This window comes from Leptonychotes weddellii, chromosome 6 (assembly GCF_054177405.1).
Source record: "Leptonychotes weddellii isolate Sample4059 chromosome 6, ASM5417740v2, whole genome shotgun sequence".
Lineage (NCBI taxonomy): Eukaryota > Metazoa > Chordata > Mammalia > Carnivora > Phocidae > Leptonychotes > Leptonychotes weddellii.
In genome coordinates, this window is record NC_138374.1 from 81,593,095 (window position 1) to 81,612,706 (window position 19,612).

Here is a 19,612-nt window from a genome sequence, read left to right on the forward strand (position 1 = left end):
TAGTAGGCTAACTTTTTAAACATTCCACAAGAGGAAGTGCCTGCGGGTTCCTTTTTTAGAAGCTTTGTGGGTTGATTTTTTTTCTTTTCTTTTTTGTACATTTTTAATTGCAGTTTTAAAGTGAATCGTAAGAGAACCTCAGCATTGTGCACGATAAGAGAATGTGTCAGTATTTCAGGGTTCTACATTTTATCTGTAAAATGTGACTTTTTTTTTTATCACAACAAAAGTAAAATGTTGCTTTGTACCTGGTGTCTTTTATTAAGAATTTACTCCCCCCATTTCTCACAGAGATAACAGTCGGGAGTCATTGTCACAATATAATAGAAATGTTAGCAACCAGATTCATGTAAGGACTAAGTAGTCCTCATGAATTGCATAAGACTCTGTACTGCTCATAGTACACTCCATCCTCTCTGTAGTTTGCTGAGTAGTGGAGGGGGAAGGCTTCAAGAGTAGTTTCCGACAATAACTGGGAAGGCTTTTTCTTTTTTTAAATAACAATGGAATTGGCATAATTGGGAATGAAGATAAAACTTGGAACCAAGATAGAGAAGATGGAGTGTATGTAGAAGGGCTGTTAAAAATGTAAAACTTGGTTGCATTATTTGTGGAGGCTCAAACTTGTGAAGGTTCAATACCATACTTTTTCCATTTGTTCTGCATTTTGATTCTGAAAAGAAAGCTGGCTTTGCCCATTTCTTATTAAAAAAACTTGTTGTAAATCCAGTTGTCTAATGGGATCTATATGAAGTTAGCTATGTCTGTATGCCCTTCTCCCACAAAATACTGTATAACTAGTGTGCTTGTAGTAGTTTACTCCACCATCTTTGTAAGCTAATGACATTGTGAGTCACCCATTTATATCTTAATTTTTAATCATGTCAGTTCTTGAATGGGTATCTCCTTAGCCTGCTGATTTCTTTTTCTTTCTAAAGAAAGTGGGTGGAGAAATTAATTTAGACGTTTGTTTGCAATAAAAAGAATTCATTTTACTCTTGTTTTGGGATTCTCGCCATCAAGGTTCAAAATCCCTTTATAAAACTCCCAAGAGGAGAAAATTTAAGTGTGTGCTTTCTGGACAGCTTATTCTTTACTCTGTACTTGGAACATTTAGGTTTTAAAAACTTAAATGTATACTGACAATTGACTTTGAATTATGAAGTAAAGTTGAATTCTTCCTTCCCCTCCCCCCCAGATGACTTAACATTTTAATGAGGGGAAATGGTGTACTGGCTGGGAGAAGTTAACACTCCGTTTACCATCTTTAGCAAATGCTAATGGCTGTCCTCAACCGAATATCTTATACGCACCTATCTAATACATGAAACTCTGGGAAGAGATGCTTTTAGAAGCCATCATGTGAGCCAGTCATTGATTTCACTACTACACAACACTGCTAACTTAACTGTAGCTATGTGACAACATTAGATCCCCTAATTGTAATTCTATTGGGTTTGCACAGAACACTTAATCTTAAAAGGACCCTCACTGATGTGAAGTGAGGAATCAGGAGTCAAACTGTAGAACTAAAACTCGACTTCAGTCTAGTGTTTTGTTGGTGTTTTAGGTTGCTTCTGGTAAGTTTAGGTTTGTTTATATTTCTGTTTGCTTAGATTTTTGTTGTAGCCATTTTAAATCCGATCTTTAACTTCTTCATACTCCTAGGAATTCTGCTACAAGCTGAGCTGGAGTTGAGTTTTAGATGGTGGTGTAGGTTTAGTTGATAAATTTTTGAAACAAAGGCTAATCCTGTAATTACCGTAAGAACACTTAACGGTACAAGGCAGTGTCTCGAGGGCTTTGGGTTTTAGCAGTTAGCTTACTGGTAGCAGCTGCTGGTGTGAACTATTTCTCGTTGTACATTATAATTACGAGGATTGCATAGACTGACCCGGGGGAAAAGTTCAGCCTTTGTTGCTAATCAGTGTTTTAGGTACCTTTGAAGAATTTTGGATCTATCTTCTAGTTTAAAATTGCTTACTTAACGGAATTCATGTTCTAATAATCGCAGTGGGAGAGAGTAATGGCCAAATAACACTTTGGTAGATTGTCATGCCTTGTGTAGCCCAGAAAATTTGGGGAAGAAAGGGGAATAGATGGAGATACTGTCCAGGAAAACATTAAAATTTTCAGAAGCAGTCTAAAGATAGAATTAATATGTATGGAAAGAAATAATTTTAGTGTTTTAAGAAATTCAGAAGAAGGGAGTGTAGCAGATAGCAAGCAAGCGAAAGGGAGAAAAATAAGGAATGCCATTTGGCAGAGTAAGATCTGTCAATGAGAAACTTGGTTTAGTCTTTGCCCCTCCTCTCGCCTGCCTCTTTCTGTGGTAAGCAGACACCAGATAAACTAAAGACGTGGTTCTGAGCATGTCTCAGCTATGCCTGTGAGACTGCGGTTGCTTTGAGTGGTGCTTGCCCCAGAAAGTTTTTCAGGGAGTCGAACCGACCATCCTGAGTCAGGTGTTGGGTCAGATTGGTCAGCTACAGTCCGGTGAAAACAGCATGAATAGGTTAACCAGGAAAGAAGGCAAAACACTTCAAGATAGAAATGAAGTAACCCATGCTGTCCCATAGAACATTTTCTTTGTTGCTGGTAGGTTACATCTTGTCACTCCTATCTGGCCTTTGACAGAGGGCTCTGGCTTGGACCGAGGAGGCCAGGACTAACCTCTGGCCCTGATACCCAGGTCTGTCACAGTAAGATGAAATCTTAGAATGAAGCATGAGTCAAGTCAGTCTGACATTGAAATGACGAAGCCATATTAAATGCACAAAACAAGCTCACATTTGCCTAGGGTAGATCCTGTCCAACGGTAAGGACAGTGAAACTAGAGGTCCTGAGCACTAATGAGGTGTTGAAGCTTCTTAAAAGACCGTTTTCTTTGCAAAAGTACTTAAAATTTTTCCAGGAAAGTATGTTTTTCACCTTCTGGAGAGTTTACATTCGTGGACAGATTATGTTCTGTATTTAATGTTTGCATCAGTTCGAGTTGAATGACTTGTTTTTCTATGAGGTTAATATAAATTGGCTTTTTATTCTAGGATCATTTAAGTCCCATTGCACAAATAAAAATGAAGTATTTCATAGCTTTTTTAAGCAGTGGTACAGACTTGTCACATACAGAGATCTGATGATAGGTCTATGGGAGTCTATCTGATACTTTTAAAAAGCTGAAACCAGAATAAGCTGCTACTGAGGAAGGCGTAAATCTATGTTTTATAGCCCAAGTCTTAGTTTCTGATATTAAACATACATGTGCATCTTAAAAACAGTTTCCATAATTCCCTCTCTACATGTAACTATAAAATGTGTTTTAAAAAGTGGGTGGAACTTGTAGCAGAGAATGATTCTCCGCTCCCACCCCCCAGAATATTCTATGAAATATTGTGGAAAGATGAATACGATATTTTTTGTAAAGCCATTTTCTCCTAAATTTTTTTAAATGGTTTGAATCTAAACTTTGTTGTTCGTGTTTCTGGGGCTCTGAGAGAAACTTGGTTTCAGTTTAAATGTTTTTAGTAATGGTAAAAGCAAGGATACGTAGTGTTCCGGCCTTGGCAATAGGTTGCAGTAGTTACGCACAAGCTTTTAAAGGATATTAAGTTAGGGTTACCTGCATTGGCTCTCCCTAAACAGCAATTTGGATTTATTAGTCAATGGAGACCAGTCTCTTCAAATCATTAATTGCCTAAACTTATTTAAAACTACAGTGCCCTTTTGATGTGGAACCTTTTGTTGGGATAATTTTTAGATTTGAATCTTCTTTTTAGCCCTACTGTTGTCCAGCTGCTTCTCTACTAATTTACTAACCTGGATATTTAAAATAAACCCTTCAGAATTATTTTGGAAGTGACCTGAAAGTGTGCTGATGGATACAGTATGTATCTCTTGAGAGTGTGGGGTAGGACAAAAAGAAAACCCAGGATCCCCAATATCCTAACATTCCAAAGTTTTTGTATATGTGAAGTTGAATAGTTGAAATAACCTACCTTAATAGTATATTTTTACTATGTTTTGCTAAAAACATGCTATTTTATTTGGTGGTCACACTTTGTTGATTTCAACACGTGGGCAGCTGGAGCCCCCCAAAATAAGAGTGCTTTAGATAGGTGGGTAGTAAGGAGCCCCCCAAAATAAGAGTGCTTTAGATAGGTGGGTAGTAAGGATGTACTGTCCCATCCTAACCAGTTGACTAAAAATGTAGGTGATTGAATATATTTAATTAGGTTGTCTAAGGAACTTAATTTAGTCTGTAAGGCTTAGTAGATTGTAAAATATTATCATTCATAATGTTAACCTAGAATTACTTTTAAAATGTGACACCTGTGTATCTCATGAGGTTACGTTGGGGATGTGCTGTCCATGTGGAAAGCTGAAGGACGACAGGTTTTTGGCATGATGTTGATAACTGGGGAATTTTAGTTGTGATTGTAGATCAGTATTTGTAAGGGAACAAATGGATAAACTGCTAGGCCAGCACATCAGTAATCACTGGTTAGGTAAGTTATTGAGACAAGGACCTTAACTATGTGCTTAAATTTGTATTTACTTAGTTATTGCCTGGGAATATTACAATTGTTTTCTCCCTTCTCATGCCAGGATTCAACATATACTTGCATCTTGACAAGGAACAGGGGTTTTGCTTTTAGACAAAGCTGGATCTTTGGGTATGAGAAACAATATTTTATAGTCAAAGGTGTTGCGATAATACCGTCTAGGTAAATAGAGCAATGTCTTCACGGAAAAGTGGACTATTTGCTGTGCCATAACCGAGTGCGTTGTGCACCTGTGGTGTAGCTTGGCCTGCGCTGCTGGCGGTTTTGCAGGGATTAGAGGCTAGAGAGCTGACCTGTGTAATAAACTCGGAGCTGTGGCTGATGGCATGTGCTTTCCTGCCATTTCTGTAACAGTTCGTGATCTTAGAGGAAGTAAAGTCAGTTTTGTACAGTAAAGTATTCTGTACTTGTCAAGCACTTGAGAAGCAGATCCACAAATTCGCATCCGCGAAAAAATTAAGAAACCAAAGCCAAGAACAATGAGATGACCAGTATAGTCCGCTAACCTGTGACGTAAAAGCTTTGAAGAATTAGGGCATGCAGAGAGAAGGTGAGGTAAAATCCATACTTCTGAAGAATGGTTGGGGTTTATTGAATGGCAAGTAACAGGTAGCTATTAATAGAAGGTATCCTTTCTGTTGTCTGTAGTTAAGGGAGTGGGAGCATCGTGGTCAAGTACAGTAAAAGGTTCCAACTTAATATATATATTTTTAAAGTAATAAAGCAAAAAAAAAATGCTGATTTAAATTTCATCTCCTTTTCCTTAGTCTGTCCATGTGAATGTGCTGTGTGGAAGAGTAAAAGGGCCCAACTAAATGTGTTCCAGTGATTCCAATAGGTATTCCAAATTAATTGCTGCTTGTACATTTAACACTTGTTATATTGGGCTTCCAGGATCACCTTAATTAGAACTCCCTTATTTTAAAAGGATGGGAAAAGGAAATAAGTGGTAACCCAGATTGGGTAGATTGTATAAACAGGAAAAAAAGGTTTTCTAACTTTCCTTTGCATACCTGAAATGTGAAATAGTTGGTGTAATGTTAAGCAGTTGGCGGTCCTCTATGCCTAGGTTTAAGACTATGCAAATGGAGCCGAATCCTTGTAAGGTTCTAATGGTTCAAATTCCTTGTTTTAACTTTTTGTGAGACCCTCATTTTAATACTTCCCACTTGCAGAGCTTAAATACTTAAAATACTTTAATGCAGAAAAATGAATCTTAGATACTTATGTCCTTGTTTTTCCCAGCCTTCTGTGTCTATGCGAAATGCACAAATACTTCTTACTAGCTTATAAACACTTGGAAACTAGATTGAGAGCCTTTTGGAGAATGAGGAGATAGGACTCCATTACCAAAAAATCAACTATAGGAAGTAAATTTAAATTGTAAAGACAGAAGGAAGGGCTCAGTGTGACCTCTGATTGTGCCTCCAGAGCATGTAATTTCTCATTGCCCTGAAGTCATTTAAAGACTTGGTAAGAAGCTTAGAGGTAATCTATTCTCTCCACCACATACTCCAGAATAATGTATCTTGGTGAAATGAGAGGACCTGGGTGCTATACTGATTTGAAATGTAGCTGTCAGGATTTGAATACAGTTCTGTGTCAGCTAAAAATCCAGTGGCTTCTGAAAGAGCAGACAGCTCGGTTTCAGACCAAAAGGTAAAAATCATAACTATTTTGTTCATTTGAAGGAAAAAAAAAAATGTTAAAACTAGGAGAACATCGTTTCAAAAGTAAACTTTGAATTCAGATGGCAAAGCATAGGTTTCATTTCCTGTGACTTGTCCTCACAGTCTAAAGGGAAGAAACATTTCGAGGGAAACTGATCCATTAAGAAACCAGTGTTTGCAGATTACTTTGATTTCCTAAGGACAGGCCATCTAAGGTGGTTTAACAGATTTTGTTAACTTGATCTAAACTTCTAAAAAGGGAACAGTAGAAGCCTTTCTATATTCTTACCTGCTTATAATGTCTCTGGTAGTTTTGTCAAGATAGAAATACTTGGGGAAATCATCTGCATTCTAGAAAACTGAAGAGAAAGGCAAATGTAGTTGTTGAAAACTACTTGCAACACAATCTGTAGTGCTCATGTTACAAGCTTCAAAATGTAACACTTTTTTTAAGACCTTTGTAGTAAGTTTTTGTCCCTAAAGCTTACTATTTTAAGAGAAAAAGATGGAGCTTATTGCATAAAATAAGCTGTGTAAGATGCCAGTATTTGGGTGGTAGAGGATATTGGTATGTTGTCCTAATTGAATGACCACTGGACCCTATTAAGATGATAACAAAAAATATTCTAGAGGACCATTAAAAATCAGAATTCTAGCAATGGCTTTAACTTTTCTACTTAAGATTTTGTTTACCCAAGTAAAGTACATATATATATATATATTAACATGAATTTTAAAGGGGTGCCTTGACCCCCATCCACTACAGATTTTTATCTAGGAATAGAAGGATTCAAACCCTATTTGATCCCTAGCTCTTTGCTGAAAAGTGCATAAACAGGAATCCTGAATTTATTATATAGACCTCCTCGCATTATATAATCGAAGCAAAGGGAAACCAGCGATGGAGTAGAGGTACGTAGACTAAAAAGATGCTTGCGAATCAAATGATGGTATTAGGAATAGTTAAAATTTTTTGTTGCCAAACTCGGTCATTATAAATCACAAGTCCAAAGAAAAGCTTTAGTTAATTTTAAATTCCCTGAGGTCCTTTTACTGTGATGGAAAAGCCAAGTAGTCAAGGAAAAAAAGGGAGGGGTGAGGGAAGGGGGAAATGCATAGAGCACTAGAAAGATTTAACAAAGTATGATAGATAAAGCCACAACAAGTTTTAAAACTACTAATGACCACAATTCTATTTTAATCAGCTATTTAGCTGGTATCTACTGCTATATCACGTAGTGTGAAGTTTTGGAATTAATGGAACAATGAAAGAAGCAGTGCAGCTGGAGGCTCCCAAGTGGGCACGGAAGGTAGGTTACTCTTGCGGTCTGTGATGTGGAAAGCATGTTTGGATGAGGGGAACCTGGACTCTGTCTCCTTGCTAGTGAACATTTAGTAATACAGTTCAGCAAACATGCATGGACGGTTTCATGCCAGACACTTGGCTGGGAATGTAAAGCTTTAAAACAGAGAGTTCTTGATGAGAAACTTAGGCTCCACTTGGAGCACAAGTCCGTGACCAGTGAAGATGCCAGCTAGTAGCACGAGAACCTAAATGAGAAAGTGATCCTCCTTCCCAGAGGCTAGTGAGCAGGAGAAGGGGCTGGGAGAAGCAGCAGGAGGAAGGCACTGTTAAGTGGAAAGGGAGAGTTTGAGCAGAGGCTGGGGGTGCATGGCAGAGGGGATGGGCACAGAGTTCACACAGTTTGAGCTTGGAGTTGGGTGGCGGAGTGGAAATAGATTAGGTTGGAGGCTATGAGTGGAGGTATGAAGATCTGTTCGGGGGCTTTCTGGGAGGTGTCCAGCAACACTGGCCTAGGGACCTGGAGTGTGTTCCATAGCCCAGTAATCTGTTAGCGCATTTTGTAACCTCTTAATAGTTGGGGAAGAAAATAGGTATTAATAACCACATAAACTTACTAAATGATACTTTAAAACTTATCCAAGTAAGTATGTCACCACTTTGTTTTTATCCAGGTCTCCAATTTATGCATTCTGCTGTGAAAATGAACTAACCTTGTTATTGGTGAAGGCCTTGGAAATTTTTGCCAGCCGAGAGAGAGGTTTCTCTTACTCAGGGTAAGATGTAATCATAGTATGGGAGAGCTAGGCGGGAATTCAGTTAACTTAATCCAATTGCCCAATTTTATACTTTGCATCCATTTGTAAACTGAAGCTGAGAACCTAAGTGGCCTGCACAAACAGCTTGTTAAAGATCAGGTTTGAGGAGTACTCCTCAGATTCCCCCGTACTCTTAACAGATACGGCGTTGCCTCTTAAAATACAAGTACTGGTCAATTTGAGTAACAGAGACTGGATTCAACTCTGACTGTGTCAGTAGAGTATACAGATGGTATGGTCTTGGAAACTGCCTTTTCTTTTCTAACAACCTTTCCTGATTATTGTCCAAGTCCTACCTTTGGTGGCTACTAGATGATGATGATCCATAGAAATGTCTCGGGGCATGTGCTTGACAGCGACAGCCCGTGCGCCGTGCCCCTCGTAAGGACAGCCACAGGAAAGGCGGGCCTGGGAGGGAAAACGGGACTGAGCATGCACTCCCCACTTACCCCTTGAAAAGTCGTAAGAGAACACAGTAAAACTTGAGGATAGCTTCACCTTCTCTGGCTGACCATGATAAGTAATAGGAGCATTAATAATGCCGGAATCCTGTCTGGTGGTCTTTTTTCATTATCATTTCAAAACCAGGAACACCTCTAGCTTGTGTTTTGTGGTATATTTTTTTCTTAGGAAGTAATGTTGACATTAAAACAAAAAAAAATTCATTGCTTTGGAAAGGGGAGAGTGTTTTTCCTGAATGAATAAATGTTATAGGTTTGGTTGGGTGCCTTGTTTGCCTCTTTTAACGGCAGCGGATTGTTAAAAATGACAGACTTATATTATTAATGTAGTATGTGTGTGATCCTGTGGTGGTTTTGCATCAAACAAGTTCTGAAAATACTTATATATACCATGTGTCTATTTAAATTCCATTTAAAAAAATTAAAACACTGCATACATCCAAAGAAATTCAGAGCATTTAAAAACAAGGTTTACTTTCGGGTAGATCACCTACCTGTTGTAAAAAATGGAAGAATAGGGTCAAGGCGGTGAAGACATTTTTAAAAACAGCAATTTGCAAAGTCAAAAAATCTATTAGTGTTATGTCTTAAAATAGCACTGACTTTAGAAATCAGGAAGTATTGCCTCATTTTTAACAGGGTGCAGTAATACAATTGTGATTTTTGTTTTTAAGGTGAGTTTGAAAATCCAGCTGAGAGATTGTTTCTTGAAATGCCATTATTTACACTCTCTTCTCAGAAGCACTGAGTCTGACAAGGCACCAGATGCTTTGCTGGCAGTAGGTCAAGGGCCAGAATAAGCTTGTGGACATTCATACAAGTGTTTAAAAAAAAACAAAAAAAACTACAACCAACACATCTTTTATTTACTTGATTGAAAGTCTAATGGTACATACGAGGTTTAATAGAGTTGCCCTCCATTTTATTCACACTGACTCCACAGAGTTGTATCCTCAAGCTCGATTCCGCTCAGCTGCTGTTCTTGCTGGGGCTTTGTTTTCTTTCAGGGTCAAGGTGGGTACTTTCATACAAAATCTTATTTTTAATTCCATCTCTGGCAGTTCTTTCCTGGATTCTTAGCTTCGCATAATTATACCTACAATGGAACCTTATAAAAAAAGAGCACAAATGAGTGATTTTTAATATAAATTTCCTCTAGAAGCCAGTTTGAAATTTGTAGTAACAAAATTTAAGATGCTACAGAGGACTACCCCAAGATTTTTTGAAAATACAACCATTCTAATTTGGAGTGCTATTTTGGGGTGGTTTGGTGTCAGAAATACCTAATTATTTGGTAGGTTTTACATAAAATGAGGCTTTTAATCACCTCTAGCTTAGTTTTACTTGTAGAACCTCATCCAGTGGAACCATATATATACTGTGTACTCCTGGCTCTGGCTTTATTTTGCTCAAGAAAACACAGGAGATTCATGCATGTGTTTTGTTAGTTGTGAACACATTCTTAAAAGCCTTTTCAGATGTGACGTCAACGAGCAAGAAAGAGCATCAGGGTTGAGGCCTTCCTAAATAAAGTAGAAGTCATAACTTGGTATTGATGAAATTCCATGCATTCATCTGCTCATTTGACAAATGGTATACAATGTGTCTACATAGACATACTTAAAAGAGGTTTCTTCCTCACGGTTGGTGGGGGGCAGGCGGTGGGAGAGCAATTGCGTGAAAAGAGCATGTGTTTGAAATACATCAGTCTATCATGATCCTGGAACTTCTTGAATTAGTACACGTACCAGCATCCTAAAGTCACCAGGATAAATCCTCCTACTCCAACATCACATGATCTTCTAATCCTACCTGTCAAAAAGCATAACCACTGTAATTAAATTCTACATTACATATTAGTCCATTTAGAAAATGTTCATCATACATAGAGAAAAACAGATACTCACTAGTTAGCAAAAAATGTCCAAGGCCAGCCACAACAGATCCTAATGAACCATACAATATCGAATCCCGTGCACAGGGAATGTTTTCAACATCTAAAATTCCTAGGAGCTTAAAGGGCTAGGATAAAATGAAAAGAATAAGGAAATATTTAATTTCAGGGTGGTGTGGCAAAGATTAGAGTATATGCTAGGTGGTAGCCATGAATCTGTTTACCATCTTTGGTCATCTGGCTTTGGCCTACAATCTGTATGTAAATGGGAAACCTTGAGACTCTGACCAGAAAACCCCGTAACAGCAGGGCAGTTTAAACCTAAACCAATTAAATTATGGTGTTAATACTGCAATTTACTAATTGGTCTGGGAGTAACAGCATATGCCATTTTATGAGCCCTTTAAACATCTGTATGAAATGATCTTGGAATCTGGCTATCACTGAAATTAAGCACCACAGTTCTTCCAATTTGGGAAGCATAGAAGGGGAAAAGAACTATTCTAACCATGTTTGCTTGTAATAGTAGAGTTTGACTTCAGATTTTATTGGTATTAAAAATGTGTGCAATCTCTCTTTGGTCTGTTTCCTTAACTGTGATAAGAAATTGCACTTGATTTGATTCTTTGTTGATACATGGCAGCTACACCTAGGGGGGTAGGGTAGGTGTGACGGGAAAAGCTGGAAATCCAGAGTTGGGTTTTTGTCTCTGCTCTGCCACTAACTGGGATCACTTGTAGGATATATGTATTTTTTTAATCTCCGTAGCCCTCCATCTGTAATGAAAAGGCATTGGGCTAGGTGGTAATTTAAGTTCCTTCAAGTGCTAAAACGAATGATGCTTACATTCTTTCACTGCAGTCTTCATGGGATTCATGGACTTGATTTTCCTGATTTAAAAAAAGGTACTGCCAGCTTAAGCTTCACATGTTTTAATGTGAATGTCAAATGGAACTCTGTTTTAGGGATCTGGGAGGACAGGACACATTTTTTTATAGTCACACTTGTTTCACTGGCATTCCTATTAATAAAGGACTTAGAAAACTTAGACTTTCTTAAAACTTGATTAAATGCAAGTTTTCAGTAATGTAGCTTTTTTAAAAAAGGAAGCCAACTTGTCCACTTAAAGGTTTCAATGAATAGTAATACAGCGTGAAGGCAACCTTGCTAAAACGGGAGGATTGTGTAGGATGAGGGGACACTTAGAAAGTAAAAGGGGAGATGGGAGCGGGGACTGGTTAGCCCGGTGATGGGTATTAAGAAGGGTGTTCCTGATTGTATTTGTGTTAGTATTCTTTGGCTCAAACTGCTGCCGGAAAAGACAAAGTGTGATCTGGTCCATAATAAAGCAAAGACTGTATTCTCTTGATTATTCTATCCCTTCTTTTTTTTTTTTTTTTTTAACTTTTGTCTCTCCTTGTTCCCCTCCCCGCCCCCCCCATCCCTAACATTACTTGGTGGACATAGCTATAAAAGCTCTTCACAAATCTTAGTAACAGGGGGATTTAATTATGCTTCTAGGCAAGAAACAATCAGCTCAAAAGCCAAGCTGAACATAGTCCTGGCAGGCGGGAGGGTTGTGAGCCACTCAGTGGACAGCTGGACTCCACATTCCAGTCCAGGGCTAATGCACCCACCTTCAGAGCAGCCTACTTTCCTAGGGGAAGGGTGGAGGTGATGACTAGTGCCCATTTGAGGTCTTAGAAGCAAGTGAGAGCAACACCTTCCACCGCAGGGTAGGCAGTCCTGATGGCTTTCACATTTGGGCAGGGGGTCATTAAGTAGAATAAGGAACTATTGGGCTGGCCACCGCACAGCTCACACCATGGCTTTTTTGTGTGGATTCCCTTCCATAACGGAGTCCTAGTGTGACTCCAGGATATCTCCAAATCTGCAGACATTTGTGGGGCACTTGGACAAAATGCTATTAACCTCAGTTCTTTACAAAGTAGAAAATATATTTGCCAAATAATGAAACAGTGCTGCTCAAGTCAGCTAGGAGACCATCTTTCTCAGTTTGGAGGTTTTCAAATCTACCCCCTCAGATTCTGACTCGGGTCTGGGATGGGCCATGGGGATCTACATTTAGAAAATTTGAGGGCTCCCCCCCCACCATGAACCTATCAGATTGAGGAAACAGGTTTTAGATACTGTTCAGAAAAATGTTTTGGGGCGCCTGGGTGGCTTAGTCGTTGAGTGCCTTCGGCTAGGGTCATGATCCCAGGGTCCTGGGATCGAGCCCTGCATTGGGCTCCCTGCTCAGTGGGAAGCCTGCTTCTCCCTTTCCCACTCCCCCTGCTTGTGTTCCCTCTCTTGCTGTGTCTCTGTCAAATAAAATCTTAAAATGTTTGGGGTGCCTGGGTGGCTCAGTCGGCTAAGCCTCTATTTTTTGGCTCAGGTCATGATCTCAGGATCTGCAGCTCTGTGCTCAGCATGGAGTCTGCCTGTCCCTCCCCCCCAGTCAGAATCTTTAAATTTAGTTTTTTAAAGGTGTTAAATAATCAGCTTATTGTGGGGTGTCTGGGGGGGACATAGTAGGTTAAGCGTCTGACTCATGTCATGATCTCAGGGTCCTGTGAGAGCCCCAAGTCAGGCTCTGTGGCCGAGAAGGCAGTCCGCTTGAGATCCTCCCTCCCTCTGCCCCTTAACCCTGTGTGTTCTAAAATCTTTAAAAAAAAGATCGCTTAGGGGCGCCTGGGTGGCTCAGTCAGTTAAGCGACTGCCTTCGGCTCAGGTCATGATCCTGGAGTCCCTGGATCGAGTCCCACATCGGGCTCCCTGCTCGGCAGGGAGTCTGCTTCTCCCTCTGACCCTCACCCCTCTCATGTGCTCTCTCTCTCTCTCATTCTGTCTCAAATAAATAAAATCTTTAAAAAAAAAAAAATCGCTTATTAAAAAAAAAAAAATGCCTTAACAGAAGTTACATACGCTTTTTAAAACGGAACCTTTTAAAACCCAACATGTGGATACAGGCCAAGGATGCTGCTGCCAAACATTCTCCATTACATTTATCAGCACCGCATCCAACAAAACTGGTCTTTTGTCAGCAGTGCTGAACTTGAGAAACCAACACTGGTCTAATTAAACAATTTCCTGATTTAGAGGTGGCGGGGCGGGGGGGAGGCTGTTCGTGCCAGACCCATTACATCCCTTGTTCTCCACTCTCAGCCTCTCATGTGAGAACACCTCTGAGCAAGTGCAGGTTAGCCGGAACCCCCAAAACCTGTTCTTTCCACTGTCACTTAACCCTTTGGTTTGTTCATAAATGAGAAAACCAGGGCTCGGGGGAGACATTTTCCAAAGGTCACACATCTGGGGTTGGGGGGGCAGGACTAAGTACATGACCGTGTATCTGCAATTCGTATCAAGACTGGGGGTGGGAGGCGCCTGGGTAGCTCAGTTGGTTAAGCAACTGCCTTCGGCTCAGGTCATGGTCCCAGGGTCCTGGGATCAAATCCCACTTCGGGTTCTGCTCAGCGGGGAGCCTGCTTCTTACCCTGACCCTCTTATGCTGTCTCTGTCTCAAAATCTTAAAAAAAAACAGTAGGAATGCACCGACTATAAGAGCATACTCTTCCCTTCACTAGTAGAGAATTCTCAGCCTCCTGGTAAAGTTGGGAGTTTACAGATTACTTAAAAGCAAGTACAGGAAAACTAACGAAGAACCAGTCTTAAGCACATATAATACTTTTAGAAAGTACACTGAATTGTAAGACTCTCAGAAATTAGTAAGAGTTCAAGCCATAAATCCCTTTTAAGTACTTCCATTTATGATGTTCAAGCATTTCACATTTTTATTCCCTACGTAATCTGCAACCTTATATGTTTAACTTCTGCCGTTAACAAGCTTAAGGCTTAAACTAAGGAAATTTTAGACTTGTTGACTAAAAATTAAGTTTTTTTTTTTTTTAAAGATTTTATTTATTTATTTGAGAGAGAGAGAATGAGAGAGAACACATGAGAGGGGGGAGGGTCAGAGGGAAAGCAGACTCCCTGCCGAGCAGGGAGCCCGATGCGGGACTCGATCCAGGGACTCCAGGATCATGACCTGAGCCGAAGGCAGTCGCTTAACCAACTGAGCCACCCAGGCGCCCAAAATTAAGATTTTTTTAAAATGTAAACTACACCCAACATGGGGCTCAAACTCACAACCCCAAGATCAAGAGTCCCACGCTCTGCCAACTGAGTCAGCCAGGCAACCCATGAAATTTTTAAGCTTAGATTTAGAAAGGGAGCTGTTCCAGCTCACCCTGATTAAACTAAGATGCTCAAAAGATTTCTAAGCTGGAATACCAGTTTAATAATTTAAGAAAATAGACTGATTTAGAGCCACCCCATTTCCCACTGCCAAACGTCTCTGCATTAGTGTTCATAGTCTTTGCTCTTGGTGCACAGGGCCAACTGGCCCTCCCCCCCCTTTTTTTTTTTAAGATTTTATTTGAGAGAGAGCATGAGTGGAGGCGGGGGAGAGAAGACTCCACTAAGCGGGGAGCCCAGTGCGGAGCTCGATCCCAGGACCCCGAGATCATGACCTAAGCTGAAGGCAGACGCTTACACGACTGAGCCACCCAGGTGCCCTTGGCCCTCTTCCTATTTATTTTTTTAAAATTTTATTTGACCGAGCGAGCACGCGGTGGGCAGAGGGAGGAGCAGCGGGGAGCCCGACACGGGGCTCGATCCCAGAATCCTGGGTTCATGATCTGAGCTGAAGGCAGATGCTGAACTGATTGAGCCACCCAGGCGCCCCCAGCTCTTCCTATTTAAACCTAGTCCTAACTGCAGTTGATTCCCCTGGAGAAGTTTGTTTTTAGTTACTCCTTTCCTCATTTGCACTATTATTTTTCCTCTCCAGTATAAATAAAAACAAAACTACTCGCTTAACACTCCTTCCCTCCACAAACCTCCTAAGCCACTATCCCACTTCTCTGCTCCCTTAAACTGCAAAACTAAAGTTAACCTACGTGTTACAAGCCTCCTTCGTTGAAGTCCCTTCAAAGAGCATTCATCCCTACACCACTGCAGCAGCTTGGTCGAGACACTGTAAAATCCACCATACTTTCCATCAGCACACATGGCACAGATAATCATGTTTTTGAAACATTTTCTTGGCTTCAAAGAGGACGAGGCTTCCTGGTTTTCCACCTCACTGGCCATTCCTGGCAGTTTTGCAGCTGTTCCCTCCTCTGATGACCTCTCAGGTTGAAGAGTTACCCTTGCCCACTCAGAAATGTAGGCTTTCAATTAAATGCCATTCACATAATGATGCCTCCCAGATTTGCAAATCACACCTAACCTCTCCCAAGCTTTTGTCTCCTAATTCATCAGTCTAAAGACACCTTTTGTATGTCAAAAAAGCGCCTTGATTAGAATTATTTTTCAGGCATCACTACTCAACCAATTTGCAGACCAAAAACTTAGGAGTCATCCTTGATTTCTTCATCAAACCTATGTCCAGTGCATCAGCAAGTCTGGGATACACCTAAACCAAATACATCTTGAACTAAAACACTTCTCACTTCTGCTCCTGCTACTCCCAGGCTACCATCATCTCTCATAGGATCTTAAAAGCTCTTGATCCCACTCAGATAACTAGATCATTGTCCTTTGAAAACCCTCCATGCCTTACAACTGTTGGGAAGGCCCTGCACAACCTGGCACCCACCCTCCTTTCGTATTCCTTTTTCTCTTGTCCTCTAGTCTAGGAACACTGGTTTCTCCTCTGGCAAGTTGGTTGATGGTTACTACCTAGCACATCCTGCCTTTCTCCAGGATCTCTGCCTGGTTGGCTCAGTAAATGAAATTCTCATTTCCTGTTTGATTCCTGCAGTAGAATGGGAATTCCACAAGGAATATTTTGCCTGTTTTGATCAAGGCTATATCTTTAGCTCCTACTTTAGTGCCTCATACTCATTAGATACCCTACTTTTTTGAATGGATTTATTAATAAATGTAAAATTTACCTACAGCACTTTCCTGGTAGGCATGTACCAAATTTCATATTTTAAAGTTTCCTGGAGAGCAAAGAATGGGAGCAAAGAGTTTTTAAGGGTTAGTTCTATCAGCTTGATAACTTCCATTTTTACCTTAGGTTTGCTGATGCTAATAATCCCTGGTTTGCACTGGAATGATCACTGAAAAATTCTTTAAAAACTGCAGGCTTCCTTTTCTGACATTACCCTGGGCTACTAATTCAGTGATAGCTTATATAAATTTTATAATCTCCTTGGTGAGCTTTGATAAATACTAGTATTTCATGAGCAGTTTGTTTACAAGCTTTTTTTGTTTTGTTTTTTAACCTCGCCAATCTGGTAGCGCTCAGTTTTAGGGCTTGTACCTATCCATTTCACCAACTACAGTATTTTGTTTTACTCATGATGGACCAATTAAATAAGTCAATATTATTCTTCCATTCGATTTGTAAAAAATGTTCAACGGCTAAACCATACTTCTGACCCTTAAATGACGGCAGTTATCTCCTATCAAAGTTGACAATCAGATACAAGAGAGATAAAAGCCCCGTTTAACCTCCCCGTGTTTATATAGTTATGGTGCCTCTTGAAATAGACAATTTTAAGATAAGGGTACACTTGGTTACATTAAGCATATTCCAAGTAGTATATGAGTCATTAAAAACAAAAGGCACCAGTAAGTGTTGGAACTGACACAATGTGTTTTGATATTAAATCTGGAAATAACTTATCCAGTATTTGTTCATATTAACCATTTGATCTTGGCCAAATTTAAGTGGAAAAGTCCTCTGAGAAGCAGTAACTCTGAATGAATAGGAAAATTTCCAAGCTGAACAGAGCATATCCTAAAACTGTGTTAGGAGCATTCCGGCACACAGTGGGTCTTGAGTAAATAGTTGGATGTTCATCACTGATCCAATCAATGTTAATATCTCTATAAGGTTACTACTGAAAACTGTTTTCTTCTATTTTCTGAACATCTGTTACTTGTTCAGCACTGAGGTTATAAATTGGGTTCCCTTAAGGAGCCCAAGGGGCAGAAGACAGAAATCAGGAACTTGCTGGAATGATGCAGCTGTAGAAGGTGCCGGGGAGGAGAGGGAACAGGTGCATTTCAGTCTACTCTGGGGAGTCAGGGGGCCCCTAGGAGAAACCGCCCTCCCTTCGTTGCCCACCGTCTCCAGAGCCTCTACACAGTAGAAGAGCCGGACACAGGCTGACAGGGGCTAGGTGAAAGGCTTTATCGTCCAGGCCAAGGAATTCGGGTTTTATCCGGGAGCAACGGGCTGTGACGACTGGATCTTACGCAGAGGTGAAATGGTGCGGTTTACAGGTTAGCGCACACGAAAGGGAAAAACCTCGGCCTTTACATCCGCTCCTCCCGCTCTGGGTATGCACTCCCCGAACCGAACCACGTTTTCACCGCTCGGCAGCACTTCTGCGTCCCTCGGTTAAGTGCTGACAAGGATACCACATCAGCCTGTCCTCGGGGAGCTCGGAGACCACGCTTCACCGGCACCAGCCCTTCAGCGCACAGCTCTCCTGCCCGGGGCTTCAGTCCCCTCCTCCCCCTAGTCCCCGCGAGGGACCTAAAGCGTGTCGGGTCTGGGGGACGGGAACTGCCTAGAGCCCGCGACGCCGGAAAAGCCAGGGACGCGGCCTCGGCCCGAGGTCTGCAGCCCGCCGCCCGCCCCCGGCCCGAGCGCCCCGCCGCCCCGTTACCTTCCCCTTGGCGGGCTCGCCGGGCTCCGGCGCAGCGGCCATGGGCTCTGATGGGTGCCTGCGGCCCCGCCCCGTCCGCGCCGCGAGCGGAAGCCCCGCCAGCCCCGCCCCCGCGCGCCGACCGCCATTTTAGGGAACGTTTCTGCGTCTCCGCAGTGGCCGGGCTGGGCCGTAGCCTGGGCTGCGGGGCCATCTCCTTTGTTCAAACTAACGGCTTTGACGCCTTCTCCACAACGGGCTATCCGCAGCTCGGGGGGCCGGGGCAGAAAGAGGAAGACGGCTCGTGAAACACCCCGCACCAGGACCCTCGACGGAGCGGGGGCGGGACAGCGCCCTGGCGCCTCGAGCCTGCGCCGTTTCCCGCCCCAGCCCCCTCCTTCCGCCCCAACCGCCATTTCTAACCGTCGACCGCGGGCCCGCGCCCGCGTGCCTGAACGCCGGGCGCGCGCACGGGGCGGGGCCGCGGCCGTGGCGGGCGCGCCGCCGCCGCTTTGTCCTGCGCGCGGGCCCCGCGGCCGGGTCGGAGGCTCAGTCCGCCCCGAGCCCTGGCCCACCGGCCCGGAAGTTGGCCTGCGCTCCCTCGCGGCCCGCGGCCCGCGGCCCCTGCGTGTCCTTTGTCCTTCCGGCCCCAGGACGAGCCCTCGGTGCCTCCTGCAGCTCCACCCGGCGCCGGCAGTCGAGTAACCCCGAGCGCCAGCCCCGTGCACTTCGTGGTCCCGCGCCCGCCTCGCCGCCTCCCCTTTTCGGTCCATGACTTAGCGGCTTTAAAAATAGCGCCGCCCCGCTCGCCCGAAGGAGACTGGGGACAAAATGGAGGGAGCGCTCATGGGCGGACGTGCGTCAGGGCGTGCGGGCCCGAGCGGGGTGGGAGGGAGGGTGCGGACAGGGGGTCCGGGGCGGAAGAGGCCGGGCGGTGGCCCTTCCCCGTGCCTTTTGTCCACCCTCTGGTGAGTGCCCCGCCATGGCCGCTCGCCTCCCGTCCTCTGCACCTTATGTCGCACGGCCAGCCTTTGTGCCCTTCCCGGTGCGCGCCTCGGCTTGCGTCTACGCGGCGTGCGCGGCGGCCATGTGGCAGTCCCGGTCGCCTGGTTCCGGCTCGCGACCTCGCCTTCACCTGGCACCTTTCTGCCGTCCGGGTGCGGTGCACGGTGGAGGACTCGAGCGTGGCTGACGATCGGGTTTGCCAAGTGAGTTGCTCGGGGGAGCTCGGACG

The 19,612-nt window shown here is 42.8% G+C and overlaps 1 protein-coding gene and 1 long non-coding RNA gene across 6 annotated transcripts; one reads left to right on the plus strand and one right to left on the minus strand.

The window, feature by feature from the left end:
• Window positions 1–6: 6 nt before the first annotated feature.
• LOC145722264 (uncharacterized) lies at window positions 7–12,077 on the plus strand. 4 transcript variants are annotated; one of them, XR_014146389.1, is made up of 3 exons: window positions 7–4,115; window positions 4,159–7,542; window positions 8,210–12,077. It is a non-coding gene; the product is annotated as an uncharacterized LOC145722264 (long non-coding RNA). The 4 variants fall into 4 exon arrangements; XR_014146390.1 differs by having other exon boundaries at window positions 7–4,102; window positions 4,147–7,542; XR_014146388.1 differs by having other exon boundaries at window positions 7–7,542.
• Window positions 9,660–18,498, minus strand: COX20 (cytochrome c oxidase assembly factor COX20). 2 transcript variants are annotated; one of them, XM_081824473.1, is made up of 4 exons: window positions 18,400–18,497; window positions 10,722–10,836; window positions 10,563–10,626; window positions 9,660–9,922 (listed from the first exon to the last, which is right to left on the minus strand). In XM_081824473.1, exons 1-4 carry the CDS (start codon window positions 18,439–18,441, stop codon window positions 9,784–9,786), a joined length of 360 nt encoding a protein of 119 aa, XP_081680599.1. In that variant the 5' UTR covers window positions 18,442–18,497; the 3' UTR covers window positions 9,660–9,783. The 2 variants fall into 2 exon arrangements, with proteins under 2 accessions (XP_081680599.1, XP_081680600.1); XM_081824474.1 differs by lacking the exon at window positions 9,660–9,922 and having other exon boundaries at window positions 10,582–10,622; window positions 18,400–18,498.
• Window positions 18,499–19,612: the final 1,114 nt, after the last annotated feature.